This window comes from Rutilus rutilus (genome assembly GCF_951802725.1).
Source record: "Rutilus rutilus genome assembly, chromosome: 1".
In the NCBI taxonomy this organism is placed as follows: domain Eukaryota; kingdom Metazoa; phylum Chordata; class Actinopteri; order Cypriniformes; family Leuciscidae; genus Rutilus; species Rutilus rutilus.
The window spans coordinates 46,542,818-46,566,612 of NC_140209.1; the positions used below are offsets into that span (position 1 = coordinate 46,542,818).

A 23,795-nucleotide genomic window follows, 5' to 3' on the forward strand; every position below is an offset into this window, starting at 1 on the left:
AGGACTTGAAAGATTATTAACTAGGTCAAAGTCAACATCCAAATCCTCCCTGGAATCTTGCATTAGTGTGAAAAATCATATTTCAGATTTTTGTGTTTTGCTGTAATTTGTATATTTTAGATATTATGAAATCAGAATCTAATGTTAAAAAACAAAATCATGTGACCATTATTGTCCTCTATATATATAGAGAGAGAGAGAATGTAATCGACAGCCGGCGGTGTCTACAACAAGTGTTTTGTATTCTTTTTTCACTCGTTTTTGTCATTGAATTGACAAAACAATGCGTAAAAAAAAAAAACACACACACACAAACAAACATTAAACGTCATGACTTTGCATATATTTTCAACGAAGACCGCATGGGATCTCTTGGATCGTCCACATCCTCTCTGGATCCGACTCATAATCTAGTGAGCTGCCTACCTAGACAGCATCACAGGCGCGCGCCCTCAGTCTTCGGACGCCTAGAGGCCCAAAAGCGCGGTCTGTGTAGCTCAGCTCACTAGATTTAAACCAGTATGCGCGCGCGCGCGTGTGTGTGTGTGGGGGTGGCTGGCTGACTGACTCTAGGGAGGATGGTTAGGTAACATCCGCAGGATTGAACCGGGGAAAGTTGTTTCCTGAACTCTTGGTGCAGTTTGTTGAAGCCCGGCCCTGCTGCACTTCACACAGGAAAAGGAAGACGGATGCAGACGAATGGAAAAATATCGAAACGAAACGAAAATATCGAGACAAATGACTTGAGACCATGGAAGTGTCGGACACACCAGCATCGCGCAGTGAGGATAATGATGGTATAGTACATGTTAAATTACAGTGTGTCGATGTAAACATTTTTGTCAGTTATTCCGTGATTTTTTTTAGATTAACAGCTTCATGTGCTATCGGAAATTTCCTACTTCCCACTTCTGAAGTCGTCATTACGAGCTCATCGCATTTAGATTTCGACTTGAGAGGGGGAAACTAGTATTTACGATAATTTCGATAGCACGATAGCATATAATCCGTGTGTAATGACCATTTTGAGCTCGACCTGCAAACATAACATCATGTAGCTGACAAAGCTTAAATAAAGCGTACATACCTCATTATATTTTACATATGGGTTTCACACAAATTGTGGACCGTTTTCTATTGATAAGAATAATAGCAGAAAAGCGGTGCAGCATAAATCAACAGGTGTTTACGACTAGAGTCAATATAAGAATCTTTGCCATGTGTCAGGATTAAATCTTGAATAGGCATTGGACAAATCAAATCAAGTACTTTTAGGGTTAATCTGCTTTTGGCAAAATACATCTTGTTAATGAAGTAACGTTAGAGCTCTTTCATGTGTGTCACTTATCTGTCACGCACCTGTTTTCATATTTTGCACCTGTTTTAAACGATTCTTTAAAAATAAGACGGAGGATAAGAAAGGGAATAACAAGGCTACTATTTGGAAGAGTTTCAGAAGTCCTTCTGTATTGTTTCCCTGCAGAACTACAGACGCAGCTAATCGAGTGCCGAGCTCAGCTGGAACACTGGCAGGGTGTGGCGAGGATCTGTGAGCTGAGCAAACAGGAGGAGCTGCAGGATCTGCAAAAACAATGCGACCAGGAGATCCAATCCTTGCAGGAGGCTCTGAGAGGTGAGGAGTGAGAGGGAGGGATTGCATTAGTATGGTCCACCTAAGGTGTAAAGCACAAGTCTGTTTGGGGATTGTTGATTGGTTAAGTGGAGCTTCTGTATGTGTCAGAAATGCCACAGACTGGTTTTAAAGTCAGCATGAAATGGAAGTTGTGATAGTCTTTTCTACCCTATGGTGATGTGTATATATCCGAGTGAAGCGGCTTCTCAAACGAGATAAAATGTAGGCCAGGACTCGATTTTGTGGTTTGCTTTTGCTACTGTAAGGCTGTAAGCTTACGCTGCTATTTTTTAACCGATAATCAGAACAAAAGGCAGTTGAAAGATGACGTGTATAATTCAGATATTTATCTGACTCCAATATAATTAATATGACTCCATTAAAGTTGTTGTTATTCTTTAACCTCTTATTCTTTAAAGGTAAAAGTCTTTCTTAGAACTGATAGGAAAGCGTACGATTTAGCCTGAACGTTGAGATAACGAAAGTTATAATCACTTTAGCTTTCAACATCATCAGTGATAAAAGGAAAGATTCCCAAAGCCTTTAAAGCAGCCAAAGTTATTTATTAAGTTACATGTTTAAATATACAGACAGTGGAATGGAACAACATACTGTATTAGAAAACTTAGTTGTAACAAATAATGCACTGTCGTGCAGAAGAGGCCGTAAAAGCCTTTCTCCTAGTATGAGGTTACGCACCGGTGTGCGGGAGTGGCAGGGTTAAAGCCTTTCTCCAGGATCAGCAGTTACCTTTCCTTCTTATACCCTGAGCAAAGCATTGTTAAACATGAGTGGAATACCAACACCGAAACCGACCGACAGGAAACCAAAAGATGAGGCAAATGTGTGGTGATCAAGAGGGGGAGAAGAACATTAACATATTCTCCTCAATGCATGTTTTAACCAATAGTACCTAGATTGTACATTAGGATACTTAAATATCTCTATTAAGTTCACCACCATTCATTTCAGTTTATAGGCTGTCAGATGAGACCAAACATGGCATAGTTACATATTAGAACACACTAGTAAATAAACAGTATGTAGTTGAAAGCATAATGTCCTGTGAAGCAAATGGTACAGACGTGTCATTGAGGTGTAAACGACTCCGTCTCTCCCGACAGAACCATCCTGTGTCTGGAGTGTCCCAACAGTCCTCAATCAGCATAGTGATGAAATCCCTGCACTAGATAGGCATTAGCATACTGTGATGAGAAAGGCCATTGTGCCACGTTTAATTCACATGTGTACCTTTAAAAGGCTTTCTGAAGTACTAGGGCAGTAAACAGTCCTGCCCATATTTGCTCAGCCCTACACTGCAATCTCATGTGAGTGACAGGTTGTCACTCCTTGTCACTCCACTCCTTGACGTGTTGTTGCCGTCCTCACGCTAGCAAACATTGTCGGATGATTTGCAAATCAAAATGAACAGTTCTTATTTTTTTATTGAACATTATAGTATTTATTATAAATGATTTATCGTTGCACACATCATTATTTAAAAAAAATTTATGTGATCGTAAAATCTTTAATCAAAGCAACTGCTCTTCTTTGATGATGTTTACTGACGTGAGGGCGGGACAACCTGTCACTCACGTGACATCACAGCAATAGCAAACCACAATCATCCAATCAATTCACCATGGACAAAATCAAGTCCTGGCCAACTTTTTTTTTTCGTGTCCGAGATGGCTTTTTTTTTTTTACTCTGATTTACGTCATAATAGGGAAGAAATTAACGGCTTCTCTAACGAGAAAAGATGTAGGGTTTGTCCATTGGGAATTGATTGTATTGTTTTTGTCATTTGTTAGTTGCTGCCATCTCATGTGAGTGACAAGAGACTGGAAGACAGGGGTTATTGTCATGCAGTCGCGTCGGTATACACGCAATCAAAGAAGAAATGTTGTTGCGACGGGGAGTTGATGTTTTTGATCAAAGATTAAGAAGGCACGTGAATTTGAAAGAAAAAAAGATGATGTACTCAGATAAATATTTATAATAAACACAACAGTATACCATAAAAAAATAAGAATTGTCAGTTTTTGTTTTATGGTGTCTTTAAAGGCGTCTATAGAATTTGGAACTGTATTCTCTCAGTCTTCTGGTTTATAGTAATTATTCATTGCGAGCCAGTCAATATAATTGAAAAGTGACTTAAATCACACAGAGCTGATATAATACATCAGAAGACTTCTGACACAAGTCATTTGGACTACTTTTCATGATATTTTTATGAAGTTACTTTAGTGTTTCACTGATAAATAACTGCATACAGGTTTGAAATAAGGGAGAGAGAATGATGAGAGAGGTTGTTTTTTTTTTTAGTGAACTATTACTTTACTTAATTTACTATACTTAATTTTTTGGCCTTATTTTCTTGATGTATTTTTTTTTTTACGCAGAATATCAAGTGCATAGATAACAAGCCCATTCACCACTAGTTGAGATTCTGCAATATTATTGCTGTAATTAATAAAAAAAAAAAAACAAAGAAACAATTACGTACACAAAAGTAGTAAAATAAAATACCTGACAAACAAATAAAATTAGAACCGAATATTACATAAAAACACATAATGTAAATATATACATTAAAAATAAATTATAAAATAAAAATTGGGTCACACTTTAGATTAGGGTACAATTCTCACTATTAACTAACTATAAACTATGATTTTTGCCTCAAACACCTAATTACTGCTTATTAATAGTTAATAAGGTAGTTGTTAAGTTTAGGTATTGGGTAGGATTAAGGGATGTAGAATATTTTTATGCAGAATATGGAATTAATATGTGCTTTATAAGTACTAATAAACAGCCAATATCAAAGTAATATGTATAATAATGAACAACTAGTTAATAGTGATAATTGGACCCTAAACTAAAGTGCTACCAAAAATGTATATCAACATATATCAACAAAAGATATATACCAAAATATGTAAATAAAAGAGGGTTCTTAGCTTAACTGTCTATGGAGTCCACCAGTACAGTATCCAAAAAGCAACACCATACCTTATCAAAGGTCTTTAAGGAGCCTGTGAGTGAGAATCTGGTTTTCTTGAGCACCTCTTAAATCCACATATCAAGGGTAGGGGGTGTTTCCACTTTAAAATAATGAGATATCCAACTAATGAAATTGTAAAGGGTAGAGTCTTTTGCAGCAGTATCAGAATTACCTTATCTTTAATCAAAATGTGATATGAATCACTCTGCTGACGTATTTAAACCCGGTCGCTCTAAATCGGTCTCCATTCCTGTATGCAACACTTGCTTTTCACAATCCAGTTAACAACTGCATTCCTGCTGCTCAAACAGTGGAGTTTGGAACTGAACTGAATCAAAATGTATAGTATACTTTGAATGTAATGTAAGCCGCTTTGGATAAAAGCATCTGCCAAAATGCATAAATGTAAATGCAATCGATACAATAAAATCTCACCCAAATTTTTTTCTCACCCCCATTTGCTCACTTGAATGTCACGAAGTAGAATTTTACCCAAAGTACTGGAAGCGTAATACATAATTATAATTACTCAGTGTAATTATACATAATTATATTTCATAATTACTCAATGACTGATTCCAGTTCTTCTGTTATTTTCCCGCCTTAGAAACAGCTGCTCAGTATGAGGCCAGATTATCTGCTTTGCAGTCAGAGCGAGCACAGTGGAGGAGAGCCGTTCTGCCCCATGACACTAAGGTTAGTGTGTTTCTGTGTCCCTCCTCTTTTTCTCTCTCTTATCCAAGGACTCAGGCCGAGACACAAGCACTGGTGTGTTTTTTTTTTTTTTTACATATGTCTCAAAAAGGAAACTATTTTTCCCCTAGTCATATTATTGCAAACTTCTTTCACTTTCTGTATTACAGTGTCCCTCTTTCACTTTTATTCTTTTTCTAAATCATTTCTCACTTCTCGTTGTGCATGTAGGGCAATAAGAGCACCTTTAAAAAGGGCAAGCTGGAGGGTACCTCTCCCAACAGTGAGGGACCACACGGTGACTCCTCTCCCCCGCGAGGTTCTGACCATGAGGGCTCAGGGTCCGACTCTGATCCACTGGAGCTGTTGGGAGAGACGTCAGATACAGAGACAACAGGCCTTATGATGGACTACTTCCCCCAGCACTGTGACTCTGCCTCTATGTCTTCTTTCTCTCTGGACACTCCCTCCATGCCCCGACATCCGCCTCCTCAAGAAGACACCGCCTCACTGGTGTCCACAGGAACGCTGGTGCCTGAAGCAATCTACCTGCCACCACCAGGACACAGGCTGGTCTCGCATGCTGACTGGGACAAATTGCAAGCACATGTCAGTATAATTCTAGTCTTTCTAGCAGGTTTTTTTATTGCCATGGACAACTGGATCAGGACATTTTAAAACTGCTGTTACCAGGCCTGGAAATGTACAAAATACTAAAAAGTAATGGAACGTTTTCCTAGTTACACTTGGCTCTAAAATATCTTATTAATTAGAAATTGCTCTTCATGAGTGCAGCTCTTATCCAGTAAGTTGCGAACAGTTGAAAACATCATACCATTTAAAAAGTGTGGGACATTTCTAGCCTGTTGTTTGTGCGTTAGAGATCACTGATGTCAATGCATGATGCCACCATCTCTCAACTTATTTGTTGAATATTTTGCCATGCCATTATAGCTTGTAGAGCTTCAAGAGGAGGTGACAGAGCTTCGAAAGCAGAAAGCTGATCTGGAGAGAGAACTGGATGTGCAAAGCACAGAGACACAAAAACAGGTACAGAAACTCTCAGTTCTTGTCTTTCGCCACAGATCTTTTGGCATGGACAAATTAAAAAGCACAGATATGCAAAAAAAATATTTTACCATCTCTTATGTCTGGATTACATTGCACTTATGGACTGTAACTGTCTTAAAGTCTCCCCTTTGTAAGATAAAGAAATGATACAGCTTTATACAATCTACTATTGTTCAAAACTTTAGAGTCAGTAGGATTTAACTTTAGTCTATTCTAAAGTGTAATTTATTCCTGTGATGCAAAGCTGAATTTTCAGCATCATTACTCCAGTCGTCAGTGTCACACAATCCTTTATAAATCATGATGATTTGTTGCTCAATTTCTTGCTCAATTTCTTATTTCATGATAAAAACAGTTGTGCTGCTTAATATTTTTGTGGAAATAAAATATTTTTGATGCATAGAAAGTTCAAAAGAACAGAAATAGAAATGGTTTGTAACGTTATAAAAGTATTTACTGTCACTTTTGATCAATTTAATGTACGGTATTAATTTTACTTAAAGGGATAGTTCACTTTGAAATTATTTTTTGATATGTTTTAGCTTACCTCAAGGGCATCCAAGATGTAGGTGTCTTTGTTTCCGCAGTAGTTTCAATTTTGATATTTTTAGGTCAAACCGTTCTTGTCTGTCAGTCATATAATGCAGGTCTATGGTCACTGGCTCAAAACACAAGCACAGAGTCCAAATTAAAACAATTCCCCATCGTCCAAATGAAACAATTCCCCATCATAAGTACACATTGATGGCCTAAGACACGAAACGAGCGGTTTGTGTGAGAAAACGAACAGTATTTATATCGTTGTTATCTCTTGAAAACAGCACACGTCCAAATGATCTGACGGCGCGGGCGGGTATAGATATATACATAGATGTCGCCTTGGCTACGGTTTCGTTCCAATGAACTGCAGTAGCGAAGGCGACATCTAGTGTATACATCTATACCCGCCAGCGGGCGGGTATAGATATATACACTAGATGTCGCTAGGCTACGGTTTCGTTCCAATGAACTGCAGTAGCCAAGGCGACATCTATGTATATATCTATACCCGCCCGCGCCGTCAGATCATTTGGACGTGTGCTGTTTTCAAGAGATAACAACGATATAAATACTGTTCGTTTTCTCACACAAACCGCTCGTTTCGTGTCTTAGGCCATCAATGTGTACTTATGATGGGGAATTGTTTCATTTGGACGATGGGGAATTGTTTTAATTTGGACTCTGTGCTTGTGTTTTGAGCCAGTGACCATCGACCTGCATTATATGACTGACAGACAAGAACGGTTTGACCTAAAAATATCAAAATTGAAACCACTGCGGAAACAAAGACACCTACATCTTGGATGCCCTTGAGGTAAGCTAAAACATATCAAAAAATAATTTCAAAGTGAACTATCCCTTTAAAGTATTAGTCTTACTGACACCAAACTTTTTAATGAATGTATATAATGTAATGTAATGTCATATATTTTTCTAATGTGGTTTAATTTCTCTGAGCATACACCCTGATATAGCATGTCTGCAGATGATTACTTGCAAAACAAATTCTCCTAAATTGATATCTTTGTGTTTTTGTTTATTGCAGTTGTCATTACTTCAGTCTCAGGTGCAGACTTCTGAGGCCCTCCTTCAAGACCTACAGAAATCTTTTAGCCAGTCACAAAATGCTGTTCAGAGCAGATTGGTAAGTAGTAGGTTGACTCCATGAGCCAAAATCCTGATGAGATCACAAACTCTTTAAGAGTCTGCATGTATTTTTTTTTTTTACCTAGGCAGAGCTGTCTTACTCTCAGAAGAGAGTCTGTAATGAGCTCTCCAAGTTGAAAGGTGAAGACACTGATGTGGATGAAAATAGCCTTCCGCCCCACAGTCCAACTCTAGAGGTAAGCGAGTGTGTACAGTATGTTTACAAGCGGATTTGACGAAAGGTCAAGGAAGAAGGTCTGGAAGAATTGAATGTTGTGTGTGTATTTGTGCTTATGAGACTTTAAGTCAGTGTATATCTCTATACATAGGCAGCACACTGTGAGGAGAGGCTTCGTATTGAAATCGTCAACCTACAGGAACAGCTGGAGACACGCACAGAGGAGAGCGGTCAGTCTATATTACATTACATTCACATTTATGCATTTGGCAGACACTTCGATCCAAAGTGATTTACATCGCATTCAAGCTGTATAGGTTTGCACAATAAAACATTTGATTCATGTCTGCCAATTTGTTCTGTTTGTTGAAGCTTTTGAATGTTTTCTCTGCATTGACGCATGTGTTCTCCTCCCTCCTCCTCTCCTCATCTTTCTTGTCACATCTGCTCCTCCAGAGATTTTAGAAGGCAAGTCACGTATACTTTGACTTTTATTCAGTTCTAGTGTAGATCCTAGTTGTTATTTGAGGGTAGGTGTTGATATTTTAGTGTGCCCAGTGTCAGTTTGTGATTAAAATCTCTCTCCCTCAGTCAAGCTTGCCAGCCTAACAGTAGAGACGGACCGCATACAGATCCAAAGGGAAAAGGTAATTAAATAATTCCTTCAAGATATCTTTTGAACGTCAAATCCCGTTTGTTTGTACTTCAGTGCCATTGTAACCTGTGTAGGATTTCTCTATAAGTTTAGGTCCTTTGCTTTTAGTCCAACTTGGCCTACCATTTCCAGTGATATCATCGGTGTATTATTGTTGTTGTTGTTGTATATAAAACACATATATATATATATATACACAAAATTGGATTACGAAATGGAAAAATAATCCCATTTATCCCTTATAATTGTATGCACTCACAAAGTTAAACGTGTACATAACACGGCCATGTGACAACCATGTAGAATAGTGCTGTTGAAAATGTTTGTTGTATATTGCATAACTGTTTGAAAGACTATCAGTGTATATACGATGCGTTATGCCAGTATTCCAGTGAGAACGTAGCCATTATTCCATCTGTGTGTGCAGCTGAAGGCTGAGCTGCAGGAGTGTCGCGTGGAGGTGCAGGGTCTGCGGGTGGCGCTTGCTCACCTTCAGAAAGAGAACAAATCTCACACCCAGGAGAAGGTAGGCCTGCATCTTGGTGTGTAAAGTGTGTAAAATATGATTGAGTTTTTATTACATAGTAGTCTACATCTCTCTGTATCTTTCAGGCGGTGTTACAGCAGCAGTGTTTAGAGTATCGCAGTCAGGTGATCAGTCTGCGCACTCAACTAGACACTAGTCAGACTGTGCAGAAGGATTTTGTGCATCTTTCACAGTCACTGCAGGTACTGGATCAGCATGAAGTTCTTACTCTTCTAACAATGCAGTCTCTGTTGACAATACATTTTTGATGTATACATAACTGGACGTGCTCTCACTACATGATTTCTACTCTGAGTTTGCTATTGGAGACAAAACTTTGAGGTCTGCAACTAAAACTTTAAGCATGAGCAGGTCAGCGATGCAATTTTTGACGTGTCACATGATATTTTGTTTGAATTTATTGCTACATTCTTGTAGTTTGAGCCATGCAACAGCATTCAGTGAGAGAGCATAAGGCAGGAGGGAGCCAAAACAAAAATATTATTTATATATATTTTATTATTGTGTTCTGTGTATTAAAAAAGTCTTTGATTAAAAATAAATGTAAACAAAAAAAAGATAACCCAACATTCATATTAAATTACACATTGTGTAATATTTTTACGATTAGAAAAAATTTGCCCTCAAACAAGTAAAAATTATTTTAAACAATAATGACCTTTTGTAGTTAATACATTTTTGACATGACTTGAATGTCCTGCTGCAATTTTTGTATTCTGACAGTCGTGTAGTGAGCTCACAAGTCTTGTATATATCCAGTTATATAGAATTTTTTAGCTTGTTGATTTTGTATTAAACAATTTTAAAGTAATTTCCTCTCTCTGCATTCTCAGGTGAAATTGGAGCAGATTCGCCAAGCAGAATCATTGAACCAAGTCAAGCAGATCCTAGGGGAGGAGATTGAAGAAGTCACTGATTTACCTGCAGATGCCACATAAAACAATAAATATAAGAACAGAAGTGACATTCGGAAGACCAAAAGGAAGAGACTCTGCGGGCAAAGAGGTGGTCCTCGGAAAGGGCCAAGTTGAGGTGGGCTGCCTACATTAAAAGAAATGCATTGACATTGATGGAAGACCATTCCTGCACACATGGATTCACAATGCTTCTAATGATCTCAAAACATACCTAAGCTAAACATGATTCCTTATCAATCTGAACAAAATGGAATTGCTAATACTTGAATTTTGTGAAATTCTAACTACTGTCTGTACTAGACTTAATGCTACTGTTGTGCTAAGTTGTATCTTGCTGGCCTAATCCTTCTTTCCTAATAGATACTGACAGACATAAATATATAATTCATTATCAGCACCTGTCACCAGCAAAAATCAAAACCAAAAACATACTGGGGATGGAGACTGGGGTCAATTGTACATTATTATTTTTTCCCCCATTATAATAAACTACTATAGATCAACCTGCCATATTTTGCTATAAGAAAATAAAATATACGTACCAAAGTAACAGTACCATTAATAAACATATATTGAGAAAGACTCATAATATCAAATATTATTACATGTGGCTTTAATTGCTGAATATCTTTGGTGCTAATCTATTTTATTAGCTGTGTAAAAATTGTTTAAAGTAAAAGTGAGTAATGAATACAACTGTTAGAAATGAGATGCATCATTTTTACTAAAATATTTTACTATTTAATAATATATATTTTAAGTGTAACTAGTTTTTGACTAGATATGAATCTAATGTTTTGTGAAATTACTAGTGAAATCATGCTTATTTGTGTGATTTTTAAATCTTTTAGTTCATAACATTTTTATTCATAACTAGTGTTACAATTGTCCCCGGCCATGATGAAATCTTTTGAGTACCACCAGCAACAGTGTTAGCATATTCCTTCAGTTAACTTAAAACCAAAAGATAAAATGTATCTTACTTTACAATAAATACATTAAACAGCATTAAAAAAAATTAAAATGTAATATTTTTATACCTCAAATGATTTTTATGTGGAAACGTTCTCTCAACTTACTGTTCTCCGGCAGAGCGAAAACTCAGTATGTGCTGAAAAGGTGTCATCACTTAAATCTGCATATATTTTGTGTGTTACAGTTACCCCTCACTATACCATTATCTACCCTACAATAATGAGTTGTGCATTCAGTTTATGGCCAAAGTCATTTTACTGGAAAGAGCCATCATTTCATTATGAAGTATCTGGTGCCTGAGCCAATGAGCAGTGGAAGATCAATGATATGTTAATGATATGTGATAAAACACTAAATCTGTTTGAATGGGGCTAATAAATGTTAATGTAAATGTAGCACAATGTTAGTAACAAATCTGAATGCATTAAATATGAAAAATTAAGAATAAACTAAAAGACGGTATCGGACCACGCTTGTTTTTTATACACATCTTTATTTTAAGAATAGCATTTTCAGTGGAATATACTGTTCATAACAATATATATATTAAGTCTTAATACATATACATAACACTTTTTTTATTTAAATAACTTTTTTTTCCTTTGTTCAATAAGGTTTAACATTTTATGGGTGATTTTCACTGGTTCACAGTGTTCACTTATTCACTCCTCGTGAATTTTCTGTGTTTTTCTCAGTTCTTCTTTTTCTCTTTTTCAGTCCCACTTTTTTGACACTAGATTCTCATCTTTCTCTGTTAAAGAAAATCAGTTATGTGAGACAGGATGCCATAAAGATTAGTCCACAACACTGTTGTAAAGTTTGAATAATATAGGCATACATTGATTTGCAGCACATAACTTTAAAGTCATAATTAAGTATGTAAATATTCTTTAACCTAATTGCTTTAATTGAGCAGAATCTGTACTGTTTTAACCAGACAGAAGCACATATATGAGGATGAATTTGGCATTAAGACATTAAGCATCTACAATGGCATGTATTACTATATGGAGCATTACTGTACAGTCATTCACTGATTCAGATCTGAGGAGCTCCATGAATGACAGTATAATATTTGCATGTCAATCAACAAGCCAAAGAACATAGCACAATTTGTCTAAACACAAATAGACGCAGGGCCGCAGGCAGGCAGAGACAGAGAGGATTGTGGGATACCTTGCTTTGTTACAGGAATATGGAGGGGAACAGGATTAGGCTGGAATGAGATAAAGAGGGGTTAAATAGGGGATTGAGTAAAGAGTAAGAAGGAGAAGGGTAAAGAGATGGACTATTTACACCACTGAAAAAAATGGGGTGCAGAGAAGAGGGTTTAAAAGTGATAAATATAGGAGAATACAATTTTAAAAGGGAAGTTAATAAATCATCATGGGAATTTATTTGCTTATTAATATTCAATTAGTTAGTCAAGTCTTCATTACATACAGTAAGTTGTTTTAACTAACATTTAGTTTTGTGTTTGTATGTTACATTTTAAGAGTGTTTAGTTTAGTTATATATTTACATGAAAATGTATTTATCATTTATTTAATATTTTGTAAATCTAAATTTGTCAGTATGTATTTGTGTTAAATTGTTACTCACCCTCCAGGTAGTTGCGAGCAACGAATTTGAGCACCTCGTCGATGAGGATGACGGGGAAAGAAAGCTTCAATACAACGAGCCACTGCTCTACATTGAGATGGGTTAGCTTGAAGATCATCTGTTAGATAAAAGGCAGGGATTAGCAAATGAGAAATGACAGATGATAAAAAGCAATTGGATTTAAACAGAACAATGCAATAAACTTCAAATGAATTAAAGAAAGAAAAATATTGGCACTTTTATGCATTTGCCATTAAATCCAGCAGTGTTTGGGAAATGTAAGTGTCTATGGGCTGGGCCTAATCATGGTCTCCTGGGCACATATGTCTTTGGTCGCCCCCTAATGGCAGACCCTTTAGCCTGTTATATTGATAAACACACAAACTGAACCAAATTTAGCGTGCTGGATGGATGGTACTTACAGGCAGAGGGTCCACATAGATGATCATGAAGTGCAGAGACATGGAGAGAGACATGGCTCCAACCAACCACAAATTGCTCCATGGAGGCATACGCAGCAGAGACTGATTCTCAGACAAGCTGCAAAAACATGCACCAATGTATGTTACAATCAGCAAAAAAATAAAAAGTACATTGAGCTACTTTGTAATGTTTGGATTTGGAGTAGGTCAGTTCTGACCTGTTAAGAGCGTTGCACATCTCAATGGTGACCAGCACAGACAGAGCCATTGTCATGGGTGGAGCGGCCTCAAACACCCCGCAGTCAATGCCGGCAAAATCCTCGTTATCACCAGTGCACTGCATGAAGTGGGACTGGGGACAGAGAATAGGTACAGCATTATTATTTTATTGTGAAATGTATCACGTTGTTACTGTATTTTATAGTTAGCAATTGCTTCATTCTCAACATTCAGAAACGTCAGGCAGCAACTATTGTATCCCTGTAGCCAGTGCCATGTACTCAAGTCCAAGACCATATTTTTAGGAGCATTTGGAATACACTCTGACTTGAAAGAGCTGACCTCGACTAGTCTTACTAGAAAATATCGTCTTGGACTCTGTCTTGAGTACTGCAACACTGCCTGTAGCATTATAGTAAGATAATGCAAGACTCACCAGCTGGTAGAAGGAGACCATGGGGCCCTCGTCGCAGTAGATGAACCACCACCCAGCAGCAGCAACAGTTGCAGCACCAACATAACCTGAGAGAAAAAGAGATTGAACAGAATATGTAATGCAATCTGAGGTAATCAGGGAATGGCATGAATGCATGGTGAACCTATAATGGATCACGAATAAATCAGAAGAATGGAAAGTAGCATACCTCCAATGGCCAGGTACCTGAAGAACAGCCAGCCAGAGATGAGGGGCTCTTTGGGGGAGCGGGGAGCCTTGCCCATGATGTCCAAATCAGGTGGGTTGAAGCCCAGAGCGGTGGCAGGAAGACCGTCAGTCACCAGGTTCACCCACAGAAGCTGAACGGGGATCAGAGCCTCAGGAAGACCAAGAGCAGCTGTCAGGAAGATACTGAAGAAGATGGAGAAAATAAATAAGGTTTAGAATCAACCTATGCCTGATTTCAGAAGGTAAATAGACGTGTGTGTGTGTGAGCGAGAGGCTGTCACCCACCAGACGACCTCCCCGACGTTAGAGGAGATGAGGTAGCGGATAAACTGCTTCATGTTGTTGTAAATGGCTCTGCCCTCCTCAACAGCAGCCACGATGCTGGAGAAGTTGTCGTCGGCCAGGACCATCTCAGAGGCTGACTTGGCAACAGCGGTGCCAGAGCCCATGGCAATGCCAATCTCTGCCTTCTTTAGGGCAGGAGCATCATTCACACCATCACCAGTCTAGAGTATGAATAATGGGGGTAATGGAATATTGAAAAGGTAAGACTTGATTTTATAGTAAAAAACACAAGCATTGTAAGTTTAGTGGATTCTAAACTACTATGCAGTCCACTTCAACTTAAAGGAGTGACATTTTCTGACCAAGTGACCAAGATCCTGTCTGGTCAAAGATGGTCTTTTGTCCAATTTAATTTGCTCCATTCAGTTCACTTACCATGGCGGTGATCTCATCAAAGCCTTGAAGGAACTCAACGATCTTGCTCTTGTGAGAGGGCTCGACACGGGCATAACAGCAAGCCTTACGTACAGCCTCTCTCTGCTGGGCCAGTGGCAGGTCATCAAACTCACGGCCGGTGAAAGCACGGCCTGTCACATCCTCATCATCAGTGAAGATGCCAATACGGCGGCAGATAGCCACAGCGGTACCCTTGTTATCTCCTGGAAACGGGAAAAGTAGAGAAGTATTGTGATATTTTCAGGATTACTGCATTAATATTAACCTTTTCTTTTTTCAAATGTTCTGTGCCAGTGAAGTATCATTGTGGGAGATTAAATGATCATTTCTGCTAACTTGTGAAGTTAACATCACAAGCAAGTTTACTATTGAGCACAATATGAACACCTGTTTTATTTTTTCAGGAATAGTTTTAAAAAAAAAAGAGGCAAAACAGGATTAATCGTTGTGTCACAGAGCAACAAACCGACTGACAGTCTGCCTAGAATGACATGTTCCTCTGCTGTTTTGAAAGTTTAACATGGTTTACCTGTGATCATGATCACACGGATGCCAGCAGCCCTGCACAGCTCAATGGATCCAACAACCTCTTTACGAGGAGGATCCAACATACCAACACAACCCACAAAGGTGAGATCAGTCTGAGGAAAGCAAAAGAAGAAGAAGAAAAAGGCAGGGTTAAATCATGTTAGGTGGAATATTTGGCCATGTTTATCTCTCTTTAACAAAAATACCTCATATTCAGCAAATTTGGTAGAGTCCTCCAGGTTCATTTCCTCCCGTCTCAGAGGGTTGTCACGGGTTGCCAGAGCCAGGCAGCGCAGGGTATCACGGCCAGTACCCCATTCCTTGATCACAGCCATGATCTTATCCTTAACTGGCCCAGTCAGGGGCACACGGGTGGTGCCAACACGCACATAGGTACATCTCTCAATCACACCCTCAGGAGCGCCCTACAACAATAACGGTTTTGTGTTTTAGATTCTTTTTAAGGTATTCATTTTTACTAGTTCATTTTAAGGATCGGTCTTACCTTGACAAACATCTTGTTTCCAACAGGGGCCTTGGAGGCCTTTGCAGGGGAGCAATAGGCAGACATGGACTTTCTGTCACGGGAGAACTCAAGAGTAAAGTCCTTCTTCATAAGCTGTTTGATCACCTAGGAAACCAAGAGCAGCAAACTACATAGATATAATGACCGATATGGAATTTACTGAAAATTCAATCTTGCCACATGGCATTTAACAGTTGCACATCTCAATCCATTACAAAAATCCAGCCATAAACTCAAGTGTGCAGAAATAAATGCAACTAACATAACTATCCTTTAGATATTTCAGTCATGAAAACAGGACTAAAAATTTCAACTTAGACCTGAAATATATTCAGACACAATACAGCTGTCCAAAATTAACTTAATGGGCTCAGAAGAGACTGAGATACTTACAGTGCAGCATGTATTGGCTCTCTCAACCTTGGACAGACCACGGACGTCAGTGTTGAACACGTTCATCTTTTCAACCAGGCAGCACAGGGCAGTCTCTGTAGCCTCACCCACTTTCTCATAGATTCCTTTAGACTGTAAAACAAAGAGAGTGAGAGTAAAGCTCTGTTATTGCTCCACAACTGGAATAACATAGATGAGATTGAGACAGAATAAAGGTTTGTTTACCTCATTGAAGTCCAGAGAAGAGTCATTGCACAAGGCGCAGATGGTTGCCAGCTCAACAAGGCCATCGTACTGGCCACACTTGACAGGACTCCCACCCCTAGTACTGCAAGGTGAAGAAAGAAGAATGGTGAGTCTGTGTGTGCTTGTGCGTGAGTGCCACTTAATAAATATAAAACCACTCACACTTCTCCCTCTGGTGTGTACTTGGATCCAGAAATGTCATACTGGTCAAGAGCCACAGATTCACCATCCACCTTATCAATGATGAACATCTAAATACAAAGAGAATGAAGCTTAAAACGGTGTGTAAAGGAGAAGGATTTTCTGGTTGTATCGAGATGACTGGTATATTAGTGATTGCTTTTGGAGTTAGATTCTCGCAAACCTTTGTAACACACATCTGGTTGGTGGTGAGTGTGCCAGTCTTGTCTGAGCAAATGACAGATGTGCAGCCCAGAGTCTCTACAGAGGGAAGAGAGCGGACGATGGCATTCTTCTTAGCCATGCGTCGGGTTCCCAGAGCCAAGCAGGTAGTGATGACAGCAGGCAGACCTGCTCGGAAAAGAAAAGAGTTAAATACTTTCTGTTGGATTTGCTCAACTTACAAAGTCTGCATTGAAAAGAGGAGTCGTGAATCTTGTCTGCATTTTACTCTTGATTTCACACTGATTTGTTTCATGACTCCTGTATTCTCACCTTCGGGGATGGCGGCTACGGCAAGAGCCACAGCGATCTTGAAGTAGTAGACAGCACCACGGATCCAGGAGCCGCCGTGGACTGGGTCGTTGAAGTGGCCAATGTTGATGAGCCAGACAGCCACACAGATGAGGGAGATGACTTTGGAGAGCTGCTCACCGAACTCATCCAGCTTCTGCTGCAAGGGGGTCTTCTCCTGCTCAGTGGCAGCCATCTGATCACGGATCTTACCGATCTCAGTTGAGACACCGGTGGCAACCACAACTCCGACAGCCTTGCCAGCAGCGATGTTAGTGCCCTGGGACAATGAGAGGGAGAAGATGTTTCAGGGCTAGTGCTGGAGAAAGAAGAGAACAGTAACAAAAGGCTGAAGGAAGGGAAACTCACAGAGAAAAGCATGTTCTTCTTGTCCTGGTTGACAGCCCTGAGGTCAGGAACAGACTCTGTGTGTTTAATCACACTTACAGACTCACCTGAGAATAAAGTGATAAAGGAGGTCAGAGAAGGCCAAAGAAGTATGTGTATTTTTGTGTGTACTGGGAGGCCAGATATTGTAAATCAGAGACTAACCAGTGAGGATAGATTGGTCCACACGCAGAGTTGTGGAACGGATGGCGGTGATTCTGATATCAGCAGGGACTTTGTCACCAACTACACAGGAAAGAGTTAAGAATTGAGGGCACGCATATTTGAAGAAAAATACATGCTCAAAACTAACACTAACAAAGTATAGAAAGGCTCTAGAGTGACACTTAGTGTTAGGGGTTAAGGTGTCTCATCAGTCCTATTCTTGATTTGATATGTTTTCTTTCAATATTTCCAATTATTTTATTATAAAAGTTTCTAAAATTACGTATATTCAAAGCTTCTCTAGAATATCAATCTGATTAATGGTTTGGCAATGATTTATATATATTTTTCTAGTCCAGTCTAGGTTGTCCAATCCTGTTCTTGGAGGTCCACCTTCTTATAGAGTTTAGCTCCAACCCTACTAAAACAACACATGAACCAGCTATCCAAGGTTAGTAGGATTCATGCAATATCCAAGCAGATATGTTGGAGCTACATTTTGCAGGAAAACGACCCACCAGAAGCAGGATTGGCCCCTAATCTAGTCTAAAGATGTCACTGTCAATAATGTTTGCAGATCTTTTGGTGAAAGATCAGAGATCAAAAAGGAGGATCTGATCAAGGGACAATTGAATGAAAAAGAAAAGCAAGGACAAGTTGACCTTCATAGTGGTGTAAACAAGAGGCCTGGAGAGAAAAATGAGTGATGAGGAAGGAACAGGTGGAAGAGGGAAAGAGAAGGGGCTAGGGATCGAGAGAGGGCAAGTAGAGGAACAGGTGCTAGGATGTATTTATATACAGGCCTTCTCTTTGCTCGTGCTCTCGTGGGTTCTTTCAGCCTTTTCTGATCCCATTACTCTATATGCTTCCTCCCGCTGTCACACACACCCCTTAATTGCCTTAAAAGGATGCTCACACTTTCTCAAGGGCATGAGTCCCATATAGTCCTGTCCCCTCTACACATGTCTCATGTCTCATTACTTGACATCGTTGTGGTTACACAGTGTAACAGTTGGCTTGAAGGTGTTGCTTACTCGGCATTTCCATTTTCAGACGCTTGTGCTATTCTGATGTGTGTGAGGATTATGGGATCGTTCTGTTCTACCGATGCTCAGATCCATTGGTATACCTGACACTTCCACAATGTCTCCAGGAACGATCTCTCTGGCTTTGATCATCTGTACGCTCTTTCTGTCAGCGCGGTAGACTTTGCCCATTTCTGGCTCATACTCCTTTAGAGCCTCAATTGCACTCTCTGCATTGCGCTCCTGTAAAAACAAACATCTAGATCAGCTCCTGCTCCCCTTAGGATTTTACACCTTGACAGCCCTCTCCTTCCAAGGGCGTGCATACTATACTTTCTAAATTACTATTGTGCCAGCCCCATGAACCCTTGATGAAATCTGACCAGCCTCTAGTATTTTTACCATTGTCGTCATTTGTGTTCCTGAGGCCACTAGGGCATACGGCTATGCCTTTAACCTGTGATGTAATTTACACCACTTTGAGTTCTTCAGTCTTAAGTTTCTCTTGAAATGTATGAATTTTATTGTATTAGATCACAAAATATCAAACCAAATGGCATCTCATTGAAAATGTCTAAAAGTGAAGATTATTTGTAAAGTTGATTATTTAATATATAAAAAAAAAATATATATATAATTTCTTTATTTATATTTCTTCAAAAGTAAGTGCATCTTGTTTTGACATTTTATAGAATTTATTTATTTTTATTATTTATTTGTTTGTTTGTGTGTTTGTTTTGAGGCTGCCTTCAGTGTCCAAATACTTTTTGGGGCCACTGTATTGGGAATGTAAAATTGATGTGCATATTCACCTGCCATACTCCAACCACAGCATTGGCGATAAGGATGAGGAGAATGACCAAAGGCTCGACAAAGGCAGTGACGGTTTCCTCACCTTCCTCAAACAAGGCCAATACCTGATGAACAGAGAGAGAGAGAGCTGGTGTGTGAGAGAGACATCTAAGATCCATTCGAGAGGTAGAAAAGAAATAGATTAAAGATCTAATATTTGTGCACCTCATTAGAGTCTTAATTAAAGAACCAGTGAGTGTATGTGAAATTGTGAATGAGTGTGTGCATGCATACCCTCTGAAAGCCCACCACCACCACCACCACCACACACACACACACACACACACTTACACTTACACTTCATCTGAACATTGAGTTATGGTTGAAGTGTACAGCTGATCCTCTTCCAGTAATTCTCACATGTGTGCATGCTTTACTCGATTTACGGCACGGTAGCACCTGCTGTCTGTCTTTCTCTTCTTCACCTTTACAGTCTTTCTACTGAACTGTCTTTCATTCCTTCCATCTTTGACCCTTGTGGGTGGATACAGTTTCTTGGACTGGCTTAAGACCACCTTAAAATAACACTCTCTTCCTCTCTCTATCTTAATCGCTCACTCTTTTCTCTTTTTCTCTCCTTTATTTCTCTGTCCTTGCTTCTCTTCAAAGCTTCTTTCCTGGCCTTCTAAGGCCATAATGACAGCTGTGATGTCATGGGCCTGAACAAAACAGCAGAACTAATGCTGCCTGCTTCATTTATTCCAAAACAGATTTGGAAGAAAGAAAGAAATGCAGTTTTATGTGCCGACACTGTTTCATTATCAGTATGGAATGTACTCAAATTTCAACAGCAAGGGCATATGCGCATCTGGGACTAAAAAAAAAGATGCCTCATGCTAGCGGTGTTGTTTTATGCAACCATAAGGGTTCCATACTACCCGGCACAGATAAACAGCTGGATTATGGTCTACCCATTATATACACACATATATAAGACACAGGGCTGAAGGGTTACCATTTAACTTGATTGACAGGAACGGATGGGAATGTGGGAAATGTGTCCCTGTCCTTCTCATGTACATTATTAATCATTGTCTGCACCCATAAATGAAAGCCTGTGAAGTCATTAAAATGACTCTGTGACTTTAGACTTAACCCAGGTCAGCATAACCCAGGCTATGCAATTACTGAATTACTGAAGACTAGATTACATTAGACTACATTATGATGCCATGCGGTTTCTATTTACTTACAAAAGAGATGCAGGCAGCCAACAGCAGGATCCTGACCAAGAGATCTTCAAACTGCTCAACCACCAGCTCCCAGATGGTCTTGCCTGAGAGAGAAGGTAGGTAGATAGATGCATATGATAGACAGACAGTATGCGTAAAATACAGACATGCCATCAATTCTAGGTCTAGGTCTTGTCATATAAAGCTATAAAAACAGAGAACGAAAAACGTACCTTCTTCAGCGGGCAGCTCTGTGATTGGTTGATTTAGTCCAGCCGACAAGATGAATGGAGGAGGTGGTCAAAACAGAACCATTAGAATTAGACATTAATATATTTCCCATCAACAATCACCACAACATAGCATATTAAAAATTGTATAATATGGTTCATTCTGAAATTAGATCGCACAAATAAAACTATTCAACTAGTAGTCTAGCAATTTGTCCTTCTGTTTGACCTTCTACTGAAGTCCCTGTAGGCTTAAAATGGTTCCTGTGTTTCAGCTGTCACTTTTTTCTTTCTTTGTCTTTCTAATCTTGCTTTTGCAAATTAATGTTATTGTGCAGCATGGATCAGTGCATCTGTTCAGGGTTATTTCGCCTTTGGCTGAGAGCTCTAATTTCTTCTAAATGCAGCGTGTTCTGGTAAGAAAACACTTCTGGAGATGTATGTGTTCTCTGTTTTGAATGCATTTGAATAAGTCTTAAGATACAGTGTAACTCGTTCATCTTGTCTGATGCCTGTTCTCAACTAACTAATCACAACTAATCATTCTACACAAAACACATGTTTAATACTAAGTTGGGAATTCTTGCTTCAGAATTGCTTGTTCTGTCAATTCACTCCAACTTTGTTTCATTGTAATCAAACATCCATTCATATTTTAAGAAGCCTCCATCCACTTGTCCATGCTTTCCTCACCGTTGAATCCAAACTTTTCTTGGTTTTTCTTGACCTGATCTAGAGCGAGGCCTGTGCTCTCGCTCACGCCGAAGTAGGCCAGGCATTCTGCTGTTTCCTTGGTGTGTGCGTTCTCCATCCTGTCTGCTCAAAGGGGAGACTTCACAAAAACAATACAAGATGTAGGTAAGTTGGATTTCCAAAATTTAGAAATGTCCGGTTTTAACACTTTTGACAGGTCATTGAGAAACTAATAAATCCCTTAATTATAAAAAAGAAAAGAAAAAAGATTGAGAGAGTACGCACCAACACTTTTTAAAGTGTAGGATAGGGACAAAACAGATGGCCCCTTGATTCTCTCTCCCCTCTCTCTTTCTCTCTCTGCTCTCCTTCCTCTGGAGCGCAGGGCTGACAAAAAGTGCAAACTTCCACTCATCTCCGTAGAGTTTTATAAAGACACCAGGCAAACCATCGCCCAGGTCACACCCAGAGGAGGCCCCCTATTGGCTGAGACAATACAAATATGGTGGGGAAGGGGCAAGGCCTTGGGAAAAGAGATGAAGAGATGTGATTGGAGCAATTGGGTGACAACTGCAGCGGGTGTGAGCAGCCTTGAAAGCGGGGTTAAAATTGGGGTCTGTTTTTGGAACATGCACCAACAGGGGAATGGAGACGGTGAATGGGGAATTGTGGTGTTGGGACTTTGGTGGGGAGGGTCAGATGAATGATAGCTCAAATGATTTTGGGATGTTGATATGCATGACCAAGGACTTGGATTTTTGTGGGGATTAAAAACTTGCCAGGCTTTGTTATAATTATGTGGTACAATTATGCGGTATGGGATTAAAATATCTATCCATTCTATAAGAACTATAATGTGAGGGTACGTTTGAAAATGTATGAAGACTGTCAGGTCTCCATCCTCAGAGAGGATTAGCACCTGGGATGGAAAAAGTGAGTGAGGGTAAAGCAGCACTTCAGACATGGCAAGTGTGCTGTAAAACAGTCTGAGGAGGGATTAATTAGCAAGAGTGCATAAAGAGGGAAAGAAAGAGGGGGGGAAAGTAGGAAGAAGGGCCGTTAAGGTACAAATGAGGGCTCTATGTTTATAATCTTTTATCTTGTTGACAGATAGTTTGGATGAATAGACAGAGATGGATGACTGGTTAAATAGTTTTTGTCAAACCAAAGCAGCAACATGAAGAAACCACCATGTGATTTTAGCCCATTTAATGCCCATTCTTTATCTTTTCTTCTTTTTTAAAACTTTCTTTCTTTCTTTTTTTTAAATGCAATGCTTTCAATTAAAAGCTGATAATTGAGGTAAATGAAGGAAAGCAATGGATAAAGTAGGACAAACGAGTTTTTGCGTTTAATATTTCTTATTTTTCCACTGTATTGTGTAATGGAGATCTTTAGTTGTTTAAAATGATATTGTGTGAGCGGGTTAAGACATTTGGCATCATAATTTTTAACAACGATCTGCAAGCCTGCGACTTGATTGAAATGACCATCATTTGTCATTTTATGTTTAGAGTGGGTTCACTCTGTCATTCTAATGTCAGCTGAAACTAAATCCATTACATGGACAACATGACATGATCCATTTCAAAAATTCTCTGTGTTTAGTATATTCACTTTTATTGGCTACATTATTTGCAAAGGTCTAGTAATGCACAGTCAAGTCAAGTCAATTCAAGTCTCCTTAATTTATATAGCGCTTTTCACAATACGGATTGTTTCAAAGCAGCTTTAGACAGTGATAACAGGAAAATAATGAAACAAAGTTTGTTTCGTCTGTACAGCAGATCTAGAAGAAAATAGTGTCATAGTCCAGCTTAAGTAAGTTCATTGATGGTTCATTTCTTTTGTAAAAAAGTTATTAATTTAGTTCA

The 23,795-nt window shown here is 39.1% G+C and overlaps 2 protein-coding genes across 3 annotated transcripts; one reads left to right on the top strand and one right to left on the bottom strand.

The window, feature by feature from the left end:
* The first annotated feature begins 567 nt into the window (after positions 1-567).
* rabep2 (rabaptin, RAB GTPase binding effector protein 2) lies at positions 568-11,830 on the top strand. Its single transcript, XM_084406532.1, has 13 exons — positions 568-797; positions 1,484-1,633; positions 5,249-5,337; positions 5,566-5,943; positions 6,289-6,384; positions 7,991-8,089; positions 8,178-8,288; positions 8,421-8,499; positions 8,642-8,737; positions 8,861-8,916; positions 9,352-9,450; positions 9,537-9,653; positions 10,305-11,830. The coding sequence occupies exons 1-13, from the start codon at positions 752-754 to the stop codon at positions 10,407-10,409; spliced, it is 1,521 nt and encodes a 506-aa protein (XP_084262658.1). The 5' UTR covers positions 568-751; the 3' UTR covers positions 10,410-11,830.
* Positions 11,831-11,845: 15 nt separating this feature from the next.
* Positions 11,846-22,340, bottom strand: atp2a1 (ATPase sarcoplasmic/endoplasmic reticulum Ca2+ transporting 1). Of its 2 annotated transcripts, none has more exons than XM_084406512.1 (24): positions 22,207-22,340; positions 21,922-22,060; positions 21,232-21,249; positions 21,020-21,102; positions 19,787-19,891; positions 19,079-19,217; positions 17,950-18,030; positions 17,767-17,852; positions 17,380-17,677; positions 17,069-17,235; positions 16,867-16,955; positions 16,684-16,786; positions 16,459-16,590; positions 16,045-16,170; positions 15,746-15,964; positions 15,541-15,652; positions 14,991-15,214; positions 14,556-14,776; positions 14,251-14,453; positions 14,043-14,128; positions 13,606-13,739; positions 13,388-13,505; positions 12,966-13,083; positions 11,846-12,114 (listed from the first exon to the last, which is right to left on the bottom strand). In XM_084406512.1, the coding sequence occupies exons 2-24, from the start codon at positions 22,037-22,039 to the stop codon at positions 12,077-12,079; spliced, it is 3,018 nt and encodes a 1,005-aa protein (XP_084262638.1). In that variant the 5' UTR covers positions 22,040-22,060; positions 22,207-22,340; the 3' UTR covers positions 11,846-12,076. The 2 variants fall into 2 exon arrangements, with proteins under 2 accessions (XP_084262638.1, XP_084262639.1); XM_084406513.1 differs by lacking the exon at positions 11,846-12,114 and adding an exon at positions 12,541-12,579 and having other exon boundaries at positions 22,207-22,327.
* Positions 22,341-23,795: the final 1,455 nt, after the last annotated feature.